At 46.4% G+C, this 15,074-nt stretch overlaps 1 protein-coding gene across 8 annotated transcripts in view; it reads right to left on the bottom strand.

The window, feature by feature from the left end:
• The window catches only part of ATF6 (activating transcription factor 6), a 73,917-nt gene that overhangs the window by 13,634 nt on the left and 45,209 nt on the right, over positions 1–15,074 (bottom strand). For all 8 annotated transcript variants that reach the window (XM_086842958.1, XM_086842959.1, XM_086842960.1 and 5 more), the window contains one exon: positions 4,618–4,702. In XM_086842958.1, the coding sequence (XP_086699084.1) occupies positions 4,618–4,702 (85 nt within the window). The remainder of the gene's footprint in view (positions 1–4,617; positions 4,703–15,074) is intronic.

Genomic DNA, 15,074 nt, shown 5'->3' with positions numbered 1-15,074 from the left:
TGATCAAAGAGCCTTTCCACTAGATTTGCCTTCCCCCTTTTTCACTAGAACATGGATTATTTCAGAGTACTTTTGAAGTCTGTTACACCAGTATGATGAGGGATGGCAAGAGGGAGAGCTGATGGAACTGGTCACGAATCAGAAGCTGGCCAACACAGCAGAGCACATGGGCTCTGCTGAAGTCACCATTCCATTCCATTTCTGCCTTTGGAAGATTATTTTGCTGCTGGATCTCATGACAAAAAGCAACCCTTAGGAGAAGAGGGCTCCTTAAGAGCCCAGAAACACAGAGGTTATCAAGGGTCAGGCACACAAGCAGCCATCTCAAAGGCAGAATGAAGACACGCCCCACTGACCTAGCCAGAATATCTGTGAAACATTCAGAACTCTGTCACGGCTGCGAATTCCAAGAAAATGAGCCTTAGATTGCACCAGGGACTTTCCCATCAGATCTCTCACTTTTGTCTTGGCCTTGGAGCACAGACACCAAGCCTCAGTTTGAAGAGTGAATGGTGGAAGGAACTGTTTGCACAGGGATCCTGAGAAGATAAAAGCCCTTTTTGGTGCTTGTGCTGCTGCCAAGGCCGGCAGTACTGCTGGTGAGCACACACCTGCACAGACACCTAGAGCTGCTCCCAGCAGGAGCAAGCTGTGAGAGTGCCTCACCCGATCCCAGCAGAACTGGAAGGCATTTCTGGGGCCAGAGATGGAGCTGGCCCTGGGGCAGTGCCCATCCCGCTGCTGTGGGCAGCCCAGAGCAGCCCTGCCAGCCTGGGCACGCTGCACACACAGAGCTTTGTGCTCAGCTGGGGAGGGTGGCTCAGCTGGGCTGTTCTCTACAGGTCACTTGGATCCACAGATCCACCTTGTAACCCACTGCAGTTAAATAAATAGAGGGCTAATGGCAGATGGTTTCACTTAAACTTCAAGAAAGGCACCGCCTATATGTCAATTTGGAATTGGTGTAATGAGCCAACAACATTCTGAATTACAATAAAAGCAAATTTAGGAATGAAACCTACTGGAGACTTAACTGGTCTCAAGTGCATAGTTAGATTTCTAAAATAATAGCTGCAATCCAGCATAACAAACATGACTTGCTTGAAAACAAAAGGCTGAGTTTAACTGTAGATTGCAGCTGATTTTCATTCCCATGAGAAACTGCAAGATATTTCTTCTTGGAGTAACTTCTCAGGAAGGCACACCAACAGTGCCCCCAAACCCATGTAAAGTGGGACTAAGCCTCCCCAGTTCTGCTTTTCCCCCTGCAGCCCTCCCAGTGCTGAGGTCCTTGGGCAGCACCAGGCAGATTTTCTGTGAGTACTGCACGTGTTCACAGAGCTGGGGCTTTGCTCTGGGCACAGCCTGGCTGCAGGGAGCAGGACAGAGCTGTGCCAGGGGTCTGCAGCCTGCAGGGAGCAGGACAGAGCTGTGCCAGGGGACTGCAGCCTGCAGGGACCTGGACAGAGCTGTGCCAGGGGTCTGCAGCCTGCAGGGAGCAGGACAGAGCTGTGCCAGGGGTCTGCAGGCTGCAGGGAGCAGGACAGAGCTGTGCCAGGGGTCTGCAGCCTGCAGGGAGCAGGACAGAGCTGTGCCAGGGGTCTGCAGGCTGCAGGGAGCAGGACAGAGCTGTGCCAGGGGTCTGCAGCCTGCAGGGAGCAGGACAGAGCTGTGCCAGGGGTCTGCAGCCTGCAGGGAGCAGGACAGAGCTGTGCCAGGGGACTGCAGCCTGCAGGGAGCAGGACAGAGCTGTGCCAGGGGTCTGCAGCTGCAGGGAGCAGGACAGAGCTGTGCCAGGGGACTGCAGCTGCAGGGACCAGGACAGAGCTGTGCCAGGGGTCTGCAGCTGCAGGGAGCAGGACAGAGCTGTGCCAGGGGTCTGCAGCCTGCAGGGAGCAGGACAGAGCTGTGCCAGGGGTCTGCAGCCTGCAGGGAGCAGGACAGAGCTGTGCCAGGGGACTGCAGGCTGCAGGGAGCAGGACAGAGCTGTGCCAGGGGTCTGCAGCCTGCAGGAACCAGGACAGAGCTGTGCCAGGGGACTGCAGGGACGTGGCACAAGGGCACAGAGCAGCTGGGGAAAAGGGAAGAGCTGCCAGCAAACACTGACTGTCAACTGGGGGATGGCCCAGCCAGCTTGGAAAGGGGCTATGACCAGGGGGGAAGAAGGAAAAGGGACTAAGAGGCGGAGGATTAACATGTACCAATGTATAACAAGTTCCTATACTTAAAAAAAAATAAACATATTTAACATATGTTACCATATTAAACATACTTAAATAGGCAAATATATTTCTGTGCACCTGCACAGTGAGGATCTGGCTCTATCCTGGTGCCCTCTGAGGGACAAGGCTGACCCTGAGAAGGAGCACATGGCACAATGTTACAAAATAATGGCTCTTTTTACTCATTTCCAGCATAGAGCAGCTGAATGCTTGAAAGCAAATTTTTATCTGGAAAATTAATAACATGGTGCTGTTACCTTGTACATTTTCTTTTCAACTTCCATTTTACTGACTGCAACATGTGCACTGCACATCAATTACAAGACTGCAGGCATTTGCCACTACCTCACAGCACAAGGGCTGCCACTTTCCTCCCAGAAAAACCCTGGAGGCTGTAACCTTGACTCTGCTTTGCTCACTGGTGAAAACTGCCAGGTCAGTGTCAGGAACCACCACACAGAGCTCACAGGAGCAAGTGATGAAGTTCTGAACAAACTTCACAACAAAGACCCCTTCACTTGCACTCCTGTCATCTCCTCTGCCAGGGCTGTGGCAGTGAAAAGGAAGAGATTATATAAAAGATTCTATAAAAGATTTCCCTTCTTGCACAGAGATCTGGCTGAGGCACGAGGAAAGAGAAGTTCTTTCACTGAAAGTTTTGCTGATTTCTCCAAAGGAGACTCGTCCTTTTCCAGCAGCCAACTCTCTGCAGGTGCACAAAGAATTAAGGTGGGCTTAAAAGAAGAGCAGGCAGCTGGGGGGAAAGCTTTGCTAAGTCCCAGCTGCTTGTGCAGAGATCTCCAGCCCCCACAGAGGCAGAACAGGGTGGAGAAGCAATGTTCCCAAAGGACAATCTTTCCCTACAGGTTACCAAGAGTCAGATTAGAAAGCAAGCCAAGTCACCCACTGGCTCTTGTGTGTCCTGTAACTTCTCCCCTGACACCTGCCTGGGTGTCCCAGAGGAATCTGTGTTTGATGCTCTTGTTTACTTAATGCTATTCTTGTGTCTCATCTGTTTCCACATCTCTGCCCAAATCCCTGGACATTTTTTTTTCCTGGATTATGCTGATGTTCCAAAGAAAAATCCTGAAGAACTGATGAAAATATAATTTCACAATGTTTCATTATTTATGGATAAGATTTGTCACTGGATTCTGATGCATATTTTCCAAGTTATATTTACTCCAACAAACGAAGTTATTTCAAGTAAAAACAGGACTCAGTAAAATGTCAAGAAGAAATAATTTGCAATTTAGAAATAGTGTTTGTACTTCAGTGATAAAGTGCCCACTTGTATGTGATAATTCAGGTCAGCCAGAAAAGGATTTTTGTAATAGACATAAAAAGGGAGTTTCAGGCAGATAAATGCCAAAAATAATTCTGATACTTGTAATAAAAATTCCCCTAGGACAGCTGTACAGATTATCACACTGGGCTGAACTGCATGGGAAAGTGCAATTATCAAAATGCCAAAAGCCTGAACTGATTCTTTTTTTCTTAGTTTATGGAAATTCACATCAGCAGATAATGCTTTGGGCATGCTGGGATTTAACAATAACACTTGGGTTTATGATTCACATGTACTGTAAAACACAGATGTTTTAAAAAAGCATTATGTGCACAGTTGTTCAGAAAGTAAAGTTTACACTGCTGCAGGGTTCTCAATGCATTTGGGGAGTGTGGCAGTGACCCTGTGTCCCTAACATGTCCAAAACATGATGTATTTGTGCAAGTCACGTCCTGTCCCTCAGGTGGGGCTGAAATGCTGACCCAGAACATTTCTGTGCACTAATAAACCAGAAATCTGCCCCCGTGCAAAGCTGTTTTCTCTGCTGTCCTGCAGCACGGTGAGGTGATGATTATTAGTCCTGAGCAGGCAGTGCTGAGAGGTCCCACTCACACTGAGGGTTGTGTAACAGCGTGCTAAACAGCTGAGGAGGGCCAGGGAAGGCAGTCAGCATCCTAACAAACCAGCAAGGCCAAGGAATTTGCCCTGCTAAGCAGGCGTGGGAGGAAGCCAAACGAGGAGAGGAGGACAGTCTCCATGGGCCCTGTGAGCCACCAAGTTAGAGAAGTTAAATCCCATCCATGTAACCCTTAATCAGCTGGGCACAAACCCCCAGCCCTGGATGGCACCCTCCCTGTCCCTGCAGGAGCCAGACTGCTCCTGGCCACGTCCCCCCATCCTCACGGTCTGGGTGACCAAGCACAGGGGGTTTGCTGGCACTCCAGCTCCAACAGGGACCCTGGCAGCCAAACCCCACTCATGATCAGCCTGACTTCTTTTGCAAAGCCCTAATGACAGACATTTGGCCCCAGTTGGCTCCTCATGTACGAGTCAGGCACACCTCTTTGAACCTGTTCTGTATCGTTCCCTTTCTCCCTTTGCACTCACCGTTGATGTTTACAGCTGGCAGCACTATAGACATCTTTGGTCTCCTGGTCTTGTTATGTGTGGTGGCTGGGAGTAACAGGTGGTCCTGGAAAACAGCAGAGAAGATGTGTTAGATCTGCTCTCAAGGTAGAGAGCTGGGAAAATGCCTTTCCTTTCTCTCTTACTGGCATTCCACACTGCACTGTTTACAACAGCTCAGAAAATTCACATTGTTGAGGGAGCCTTCCAAAAGTCACGGCAATTGCTCGTGCTGTGTAACCAGGAAGAAATTCCTATTGCATGCAGCAGAATATGAAAAAGCCTTGATCATGTGGAAAGAGATGGAAACTACTATTAAACTCTCCTTCATCAGAGCTCTTATGCATATGATTAAAGCAATTTAACTTGACTTCAATGATATTTAAAGATGTGGTTTGAAGGACCTTGCTGAATGGAAGCCTTTACTTGTGCAGCTGTTTACATGTGATCCTGCCGTCCCTGTGCAGCTCCACAGCACGTGCCTGCTGCAGCAGGCTGTGAAACACCAGCTCTGCAGTGCCCAAAGTGCCTGCCCTGGCTCTGCCAGAGGAAGCTGGAAATGCTCAGGACACAGCCCTGGCCTGCCAGGAGAAACCAGCCTTTCCTCAGGGCTCTGCTGCTCTACTTGCAGCCAGGAAAAATATGGTTCCTCCCCTATCAACAGAACTTAAAAGCTCTGGTCCAGGCATCTCCCATATTATTAGGCCAGTTTGATGCTCTCCTTTCATGCTTTCCCATGCTTTTCCCATACAAACATCTCATACTTTTGGGCAAGGTTATCTTTTTGGCAAACTGAATTAGACTTCCTTCAGGATACATCAATTTATTAATGTCAGGGTAACTGTAATTTTGCCATTTTAAAATACAAACACTACAGTGTTATATGTAATATTTGGGGAACTGAGTTACACACAAAGTTAGGTGATAAATGTATCAAGATATTCTGGAGATACATTGCAGAAATATCACTTTCTTTCTCTTTTTTTTCCCATGAAAATTTTTCCCCCCCAAAACACCAAATGACTGACCATGAGAAGAAAACATTACTTAAATAAATGTCTGCAAAAACCATCTGGGTACCAAAATTATAAAACCACTCTGGTATAATTCTCAGATCACATATGTAATTCCCATTTCACTTTTGAACCGCTTGAGATTAAGGCAGCATTCACTAAGACAATGAACCTTACATAAAAACTGTTCTTGAAACCCAAAGGAACAGCCCCAAGATAAGATGTCCATTAAATTACATTCTGTAACAATGCCCTTGCCATGGTTTGATGACTATTTTTAGCAGACCTTAAAAAATGCTGGTACTGTTTGGTTTTTTTCCTTTTTCAATGTTTCTGCAAGTCCATCATTACCCACCAAACCACAAGTACTGCACACATCACCACCTGAGAGCCTTTAACAAGCAGCAGTTGCATTTTGCTAACCTGTCTGCAGCCTGGTGCAGAAATTCATGCTGCCTTACAATGGCACCTCTATTTACTGAATGGATAAATTGTATTAAGAGCTACTTCACAGTTGCATTCAAACGTGCTTTGGGGCTGCTGCACAACTCCCAGTGGTCCAACACCAGCTCTGGAGAAAACAGACAAACAAAAAGCTCTGAACCCAGAGTCCAGCAGGAGCTGATGTGCAAGATGCACACATTGTCTGGAAGCTGCCACCTACAAAGAGACATTTTGTAGATCTGCAATTGGTGAGGTTTATCCATCTCTCTAATCACCTTGATCTTCCATCATAATCAACATCATAAACATCATAAACATCAACATCATCAAATCTTAACATCATAATCAACCCAGGACACATATGCACTGTGGCAGTCAGTGCCAACTTGCAAAGTTCCCCATATTCACTGAAGTCAAAGGCTATGCTGTGGAATATCAGATGTTCTGACCACAGTTAGCCACCCACAACATTCTCAAGCCCAAAAGTCTTCAAGCAGTCCACACCTTTTATTTGAAAGCAATACATAATTAATTCTAATTAATACAGAAATGAGTGCACAGATTAGTGATTTGGAAGATACTGGACATTTAGCAGCACTGCTTGGATGTGCTTCTAAAATGTCCTGTGCCTTTCTGAAGGATGCTGAATTGCATCCCAGAGGTGGCTGACACTGTCACTCACCCCTAATTTTAAACAGTAGACAAAAGAAATCACCTAAATTAAAACACTGCTTGTGATATTAAGACATGGCATAAAAATGAAAGCGAATAAAAGCAAATTTTGCAAGTCAGCATCTGGCTCAGGAGTGTCAAGCAGAGGCAGAATAAATCAGAACTATTACCCAACAACAGATGGCTTTGGCTTGCAGCAGGAGCTGCACTGAGATGACAGTTTAAACAGACAGAGCAGACCTGAGACTGCTGGCAGAATGACTGGAAAAATATCAGCCTGGAAAGAATATTCCAGATGAGACCCTTGCTTCAGCACTCTCATCTTGCTTTTGATCATCTCTGCAGCTCTGTGATGCTGAGGCCAGATGACACAGACAGATAAATATAGACACAGATACTAAAATTCCAGCCATGAACACGTTACCTTAATTTAATAACTCTCAACCACACATGGCACTGCAATGAGGATTCTGGGGTTTCTTGCCTATCAGATCAGCGTTATCAGGGCTCTAGCAGGGATAAAGCTTTAGAATCTCATGTATTTCTAACCCTACAGCCAAATGGCAATGGAAATCCTGTTCCACTGTGCTAGAATATTCCAAAAGTCCTGCTTTTCCTGCAGCTTCAGCCTCAGTCTACATGTGGTTTAGTACTCAAAGTCCTTCCTAGCTAGATGCATGAAAATATGGAGACATTTTAGCTTTCATTTTCATTTTTTCATTAAAAAACTGGTTTTAATTCTCATCGTTTTAAGGACATAAACAAAACTTCATTGCATACCACGAGGTTCCAATAAACAGAGAAAAAAAAATGCTGGGCATGGGTCTTTTTGATTTCATTTTGTTAAACCATCATCACTTCTTGGCTTTTAAATAACAGAACTGGCAATATTGCTCGTTCTGGCTGTGGGAATGCACATCCCACCAGCCCCAGGGAGCACCTCCTCCAGTCCTGCCTCACCCTGGGACACAAACCCAGGAGTTAATCCTGGCAGTGTGCCTGCCCTGGAGGACAGTATTGCAGGGGATGTTTGGGGGAGAGAGGTGCAGGTGCTGGAGGGGAGCCCCGGGACACAAAGGAACGCGTTTCCAGCCCCGCAAGGCTCTGCGCTCCCAGCAGGAGCTCTCTTTCCTCCTGTCCCAGGGGCTCCTAGCTGTCAAATCAATTCCCCCACATTTTTCTTACCTTCTTAGTTGTTGTGCTTAGGTATGGATAAGCGTTTTTCACAAGGCTTTTCCGAGGTCTTAATTAAGGACACTTGATTGAGACGTGCTTTGTTGGGCACATTTGCACATGTGCCCGTGGGAGCAGCGCCGGCCGTGCTGCTGCAGGGTGGGCTGAGCCCCTGACCCTTCCCAGGGGCACAGATGTGCTCCATGTGGGAGCCAGGGCTCCAGGAACACGGCCGCTGCCCACACTCTGTCCCAAGCATCCCTGCTCTTCCTTCCCCAAGAGATCCATCCCCGACAAACCAAGGACAACCTTCCGCGAAAACAAGTGACATTTGTTGCTTCACGGCAATAAAAGCTCCGAGGAGACTGGATTAAAATACCAAAGGAAAACTTTAATGTGCCTTTCTGGTAATTTGCCTTGACGAGGAGATTTGATCTTTAGCATTGCCTTGGAGACCAGCTCTGTGCTAGAACATTGCAACCAACAAATGAAAACTGCCCGAGCAGAGGGGGCAACAGGAGCCAGGCGTGCCAAAGGGCGCTCGCTCCAGCGGCTTCCCAAGGCTTCTGACAGCAAACAAACATTGTGGCTGGGCATTTTTTCATCTCTGTTTATGACTAAGAAGTCTCCCAGGGAATTGTGTGCCTCAACCTCTTCCAGCCTGAATCTCCCCGCTGTGTTCCAGGACCGCGTTCCGGCCGAGCCAGGCTGAGAGGAGCTCCCCACACCCCAGGGAGGGGACATTTCTCTTTAATGCCACAGCTTCTGCCAGTGTCCACCACCTCCAGACAGCTTAAACCCTCACCTGTGCACTGCCTGCCCACACCCAGTAAGTGATCTCAAGATGAAGCAGATAGAGAACAAGCGGTTTTTTGATCATACAAAAACTGTGCATCAAATCCACGCACTTTGAACCCCATTTTTTCTGAACATCTCCAGGGATTTCAAGTCTGACAGACACTGGACCTTCTTTACAGGTATGCTTTTGACAATACAGAGAATGTGCAACAAAAATGTGCTCTCCCAGGCCCAAAATACTGCATGCCACTTCAGAGACTGATTCAGACTGCAAACACTCCAAGGAGCTACACTTCTTAAACCCCTGGGCTGGCAGAGCCCCTGAGCCAGCTTCCTTTCCCACAAACCACAGATTTCACACTTTTAAAAAACTTCAGGATCATTGTTTCAGGCTTTTTGCTGTTGCCAGAGATGTGATGTGTCTGTCCTGCTCTCTCACAATGGTTCTGAGCAGCATCCCAGCCTTTGGCACACAACTCCTGGCCAGGAAATGGTACCTGAGAACTTCATTTTTGGGAATCCAGGGCTGGATTTCAGCAGCTCTCTGAGTACAAAAGGAGGGTGTTCCCAGGGCACAGAACTCACCAATGCACTCAGAGCCAAGGGACTGATGCTCTTCTACCCCAGCAGCTCCCAGCACTGCAGAGCACAGAGCACAGATCGGGGTCTAAATGGGAATTTGGCATTTCTGGTTTCCTCTGCCAGTTCAAAAGGGACGTGTATGAAAGTTTACAAATTTGTGGAGGAAATGGCTGCATCATTTCATTATTGATTCATTTGGGGGATGGCAACCACACGGTGCCCTGGGGTTCCACCACACTGGATGCAGCTCTGGTCCATCAGGAAATGCTTCCTCAGCACTGCCTTTGCCACCAGTGGATGCTAAAGAGGGCAGAAACACAGAGGGGGGGACACCTCTAGAAACATTTCTGACCCTTATAGCTGAAAGGCATGGGGATGGGTTTGAGAAGAGAAAAAAGAGAGAGAAAACCAGTTTTAACCTCTACACAAACTGTGACTCATTGCCACTGCTCTTGCTCATCACACCAGGAACTCAGGAAAGCTGACTTGTTTTTAAACTCATGTGTTGAGATTTTTCTGTGGTTGGTTTCTGAGGTTTTTTTCAAAGGGAGACCTTAGAAATCCAAGGAGATTTACTCACCTCCTCATGGATCCTTACAGGGAATGAGGAGTATGGGAGCAGGTGAAAAATGGGATAATGACTGCAAGGAAGCCACAGAAAACCCACAACAGAATTTCACAAGGTACCAGCAGCCCACCCTCTTTAAAGGGCACTTTAACAACACCATTTAACTTAATTTGAAATTGTACCAGTTCTACCTATGCTAACCTTATGTCAGCCAGCACACATTAACACAGCTTGAGCTTGCAGCACACTTCAGGAGTTTGTAATTGTGAACTGAACCCCTAATCACAGCATCTAATTACTTTCCTAGCTTTTGAGCCCATTTTGAGGGATGGGAAGAAGATTGTCCCAGAAATAAGAAAGCTTCAAAAAGCAGTGGGAATAGAGGTTTTTTTTTTCTGCTTTCATTTTTGCCAGAATTGCTCCTTTTTACCCCAGTGCTGTTTCAATCCCAGTGTTTCTGTGCACAGGTGGTTTTTACAGCCTGTACTTTGCACACAGTGATGGAATGAAGTGATGAGATATGATTTTTATTTAAGTGTTTTACCAGAAATAGCTCCATCCCACAGTCAATGAATGTCCTCCTCTAGTGTAAGATTACACCTTTCTGCCATTCCCAGACAAATTTTCATAAATAAAGCCTAACTGCACTTTGGAACAGCCTCTAGTCACAGTCCCTGCAGAAGAAGGAGCTGCTATCCAGTTTAGTTCCCACGTGAGAGACCTTTTAATGAAGAAGTCTTTAGTGCCTTTTACTGTAAATTGTGCTACTGCCAGATGTGATATGGCCTGGACTCCAAAACCTGCTGACTGGAAAGCACCTCAGTGTGAGCCAGGGAGCCCTGTGAGAACCCCAGAGACCCCAGAGGAACGGGAAATTCACCCTGACACGAGCTTCCTTCAGGGGTTCTCCCTCCCTCCAGCACTGCCCACGAGCAGGGCTCAGCTCCCAGAGCTCTGCCTGAAGGAGAACCAGCAGCAGAGGATCTCATGATTAAAAACCAGAGAGCTTCTGGAGACTGCTCTCTGCCTGAAGGACAACCAGCAGCAGAGGATCTCAGGATTAAAAACCAGAGAGGTTCTGGAGACTGCTCTCTGCCTGAAGGACAACCAGCAGCAGAGGATCTCATCATTAAAAACCAGAGAGCTTCTGGAGACTGCTCTCTGCCTGAAGGACAACCAGCAGCAGAGGATCTCAGGATTAAAAACCAGAGAGGTTCTGGAGACTGCTCTCTGCCTGAAGGACAACCAGCAGCAGAGGATCTCATCATTAAAAACCAGAGAGGTTTTGGAGACTGCTCTCTGCCTGAAGGAGAACCAGCAGCAGAGGATCTCTGCTGATTAAGAACCAGAGGTTCTGGAGACTGCAAAGGGTGGCAGAGAGCTGCTGGGAGCTGTGTCCCCTGCGATTCACAAACGTGGAAAGCAGTGCCACAGAAAGGTGAAGAATGTTGATACACTGCTCAGTTTTTCCATTCTCATGGCTTAAAATCCCTTTGCTCAACATACAGGGCCAAAGAGGAGGAATTAAGCCTTAAAAGAACAGTGAGATGTGCTGGTTCCAGGCTCTGCAGACTGTACCCAGCAGGGCTCTGAGAAGGCACCACGTGCCCCTCCAGGAGTGGAATATGAGCACACTCCCAAAGAGAGCTCAGTAACCTCTGTCCTACTGAAACATCTATCCTCACCCTGTTAAACTGGCACCAGCTCCTCTCAAGCTCCCCTCATTCTGGAATTACCCAGGACCAACCACCTCATTCCAATCCAAGCTGTTTCAGTCTCATTTTTGACTGGCAAGACACCAAAAGTAAGAGGCACTAAATGCCATTATCCTTGCCCTGTGGATAAGGAATGCCCCAGGAAATCAGTTTGCATGGGACACATCAATGCCAGTCCAACTGCAAGGGAGAAGGAGGTGAAGGAACCCCACCTGGACTTTATTTCTCTCATAAATGTATTTTTCCTTGTAGTTTTGATTGGAACAGGAAGGAAAAAGGCTGTGTGAATGTGGAGGGCACAGGACAGAGACTGGACAGAAATCCTGCCAGTTAAACTTGTCTGCAGAACTGCTCTGCAGGCCCAACAGTAAAGAACAATGCATGCATTTGCTATGATGTAATTTTGGTTTGGCAGCAGATTAAATAAAAATTCCTAAGCGCCAAGTAAGAGGATGTGAGGGACAGAATTCTATGTTTAAATGAACAGTTTTGGTTAGAGTCATATAGGAACGTTCTAAAGGACTTGAAAATGCTTTGATAATTGGTGTGTGTGTTATTTGTGGAAATTATCTGAGTCTCTAAACAAACTGGAAAAGGTATGTCTGGCTGACTTGGTTCTGTGCCTCTGTGAAGGAAAAGAATCCCAGCTTGTACTGGTGGAAAAGTTTCTCCATTATGTTTGATAAGGATCAGGTTTTCTTCTAAAGGCTCTCTCAGTCTAACCAGCATCACAAAATTAAAAATGTTTGTTTTGAATTATTTGAAAATGATGTTTCTCTGCCATTTTCTGTCCTTCCCAGGGGCTATAGAAGCACAGAAATGCAGTTCATCTGTAATTTCCAGCTGAGTCTGTCAACTGTCTTTGCAGATTTTACAAAGTTGTAAGACCCAAAAGGAATTAATTGTTTTATTACTATTACCCATAAAAAGAAATACCCCTCCTTCTATAATTCACTGCAGCAGAGCTCTGCTTTTGCATCCCATCTGCAGGCTATTAGTTTTGCAACTGCAATCTGTAATTGCAAAAACATGTAATTTAGGTAGGGCATGTGAATCCAGTCCAGTAAAACCAGAAAGGATACAATCCAGATTCTTTGCTTCTCTCACTAAACATTAACCCCAAGTTTCTATAGTTGTCAGCACGACCTCAGCTCTTCCACAGAACACAAATCCTGGATTCCCAGAGTTCCTGCTCAGCTGGGGACTGCCCCAAAGAGCAGCCAGGCCCCAAGTGCAGAGGGGAATGCTCTATCACCCCTTTTTGTGCTGCTGTGCCTGTCTCAGCCCAGAGCAGCCCAGAGCTCTCAGTGTGAGCCAGCACAAGAGCTGCTGCTGCATGGCCACGCTCCTTGCAGCCAGGGCCATCGCCTCCACCAGCTCAAAGCCAAACAGAAACTGTGCCAGGCTTCCTCCAAAGGCTGCCTCAACACACTTCCAAACCCATTTGCTAATACAGCTGTCCTCTGCTCTCTCCTCCAGCTGACTTCAAAGGACAGGCAAGTACTGGAGCACTTTGATCTCGCCTTGTGCTGAGATCCCCATCCTGAGAGCTCTCCAGAGCCCCCCTGGCAGTGGCACAGCCTCCCTCCACACAGGGGCTGCACCACAGGGCTCCTCCAAGCACCAATTCCAACACCCTGAACCACCTGGGCTCAGATTCACAACTCTGCCAAGGCCATGCTTCCACCTTAGCTTTTCCCTGGCTTTTTCTCATGAAAAGACTGTATGAGAAAGCTGCTGATAGCAATCAGGGTTACAAAGACACCAAAGACAGCAATCAGGGTTAAATGCACACGAGAAGTGTTCAGGAACAGCTACACTAATCCAGGAAAGGTCACACAGCCCCTTCTGGCAGAACAAGTTCATTTCCAAGCAGGAGAAAGGATGCTTTCTTACAGAGCAAAAATGCCCACACAGGCAGGCAGCTGGGGATTCAAGAGAACTTTAAAATCCTAATCAGAAACAACTGCTAAGCAGAGTCAAAACTTCAGTCTTTTTTAAATCAAGGCAATTAATTTGATCACAGTGTGTTCAGTCCCACAACACATATGGCACAAGAGCCAGCTCTGATCTGAAATTGCTGTCTCCTTGCCTTCTGCAGTGACAGAAAGAATTTCAACCTCCCATTGAAGCCCCACACTGTAAGACAGCTGCAAAACAAGCAGCACATCACCTGCAGCTGTCAATGCAGCAGACTGAGCATCTCTGACAGCTCAGCCAAGGAAGCTGACACAGGCAGAACTTGGACACAAGACACAGGATTCAAATCCGAAGGGCAACTTTTATTAAATGTTTAATTTAATCCAAATTTAATTTAATCCAAACATTTTCCTGTGCAAACAAAAATTCTATATATTACTGGTGCACAGGTGAATATACATTTAAAGCAAAAACACATTTGGGTAAAAACACTACTAGACTGGAAAACTTCATTTTACAGCTGCTAATTATCCTAAAAAGAGTGCACAATAGGCACAACAGGACCCAACTGTTCATTAGCACAGAAACTGAGCACTCACAGATGCATTCTTGACTTGAACACATGGGATTTATCTTAAAATTTGTTTTAGTGTCTGCAAAGAGAGCAAACATGTCCTCTGCAGCCAGGGTATCAGGTACTGGATTCAGACCTGGTTTGAGGAATAAAATGACAACTGCAGCTTACATCTCACAGCCATTGGGACTTTCTCCCTTTCCTGGTCCATCCACTGATCTGTGGCTGTTAACTTGCTGGGAATATATTCACTGGGAGGGGTAAACAAACAAATTCAAAGCAAGGCTAATGACAAGAGAGAATGAAGTAAGCCTAAATTAAACTCAGGGTGCTCCTCTCTCTCTCCTCTCCCTGCTGGAACAGCCCCAGCTGGGTGCTGCTCTGCCCTTGGGTGCCTGTCCTGGGTTCTGCTGGGAGAGAGTTATTTTTCCTCTGAGCAGCGCCTGTTTTGAATTGATGTTGCTAACACACTGATTTTCTGGCTGCTGCTGAGTAGAGCTTACCCCAAACCAAGGACTTGTGGCCCTCCCATGCTCTGGCAGTGAGCAGGTGCAGTGCTGGGAGCCTGGAGAGCTGACCCAAGCTGGACAGAGGGATACCCCATAGCACACAGAGCTGTGCCCAGTACACAAACTGGGGAGAACTGGCCAGGACTGCTTCTTGGGACAGGTTGGTGGTGAGAAACAGTACTGTGCATCATTTACTCTCTTCTCCTTTTCATTACAATTATTACCACTTTTATAATCAGATTTATCTTATCAAATATTAAAATATCAAATAATAATAATAATGATAATGATAATGATAATAATGATAATAATAATAATAATAATAATAATAATAATAATAATAATAATAATAATAATAATAATAATAATAATAATAAAAAATAATTTATTACACTGCTTTTATTTTCCAAGGAGTACTTTTTTCCCCCCACTGGTGGGGAGGCAGGGCATGAAGAAGTGGCTGCATGGTTC

Source organism: Cyanistes caeruleus, chromosome 9 (genome assembly GCF_971803275.1).
Source record: "Cyanistes caeruleus chromosome 9, bCyaCae1.hap1.1, whole genome shotgun sequence".
Taxonomy (NCBI): Eukaryota; Metazoa; Chordata; class Aves; order Passeriformes; family Paridae; genus Cyanistes; species Cyanistes caeruleus.
This window is presented reverse-complemented; position numbering and strand designations above follow the sequence as displayed.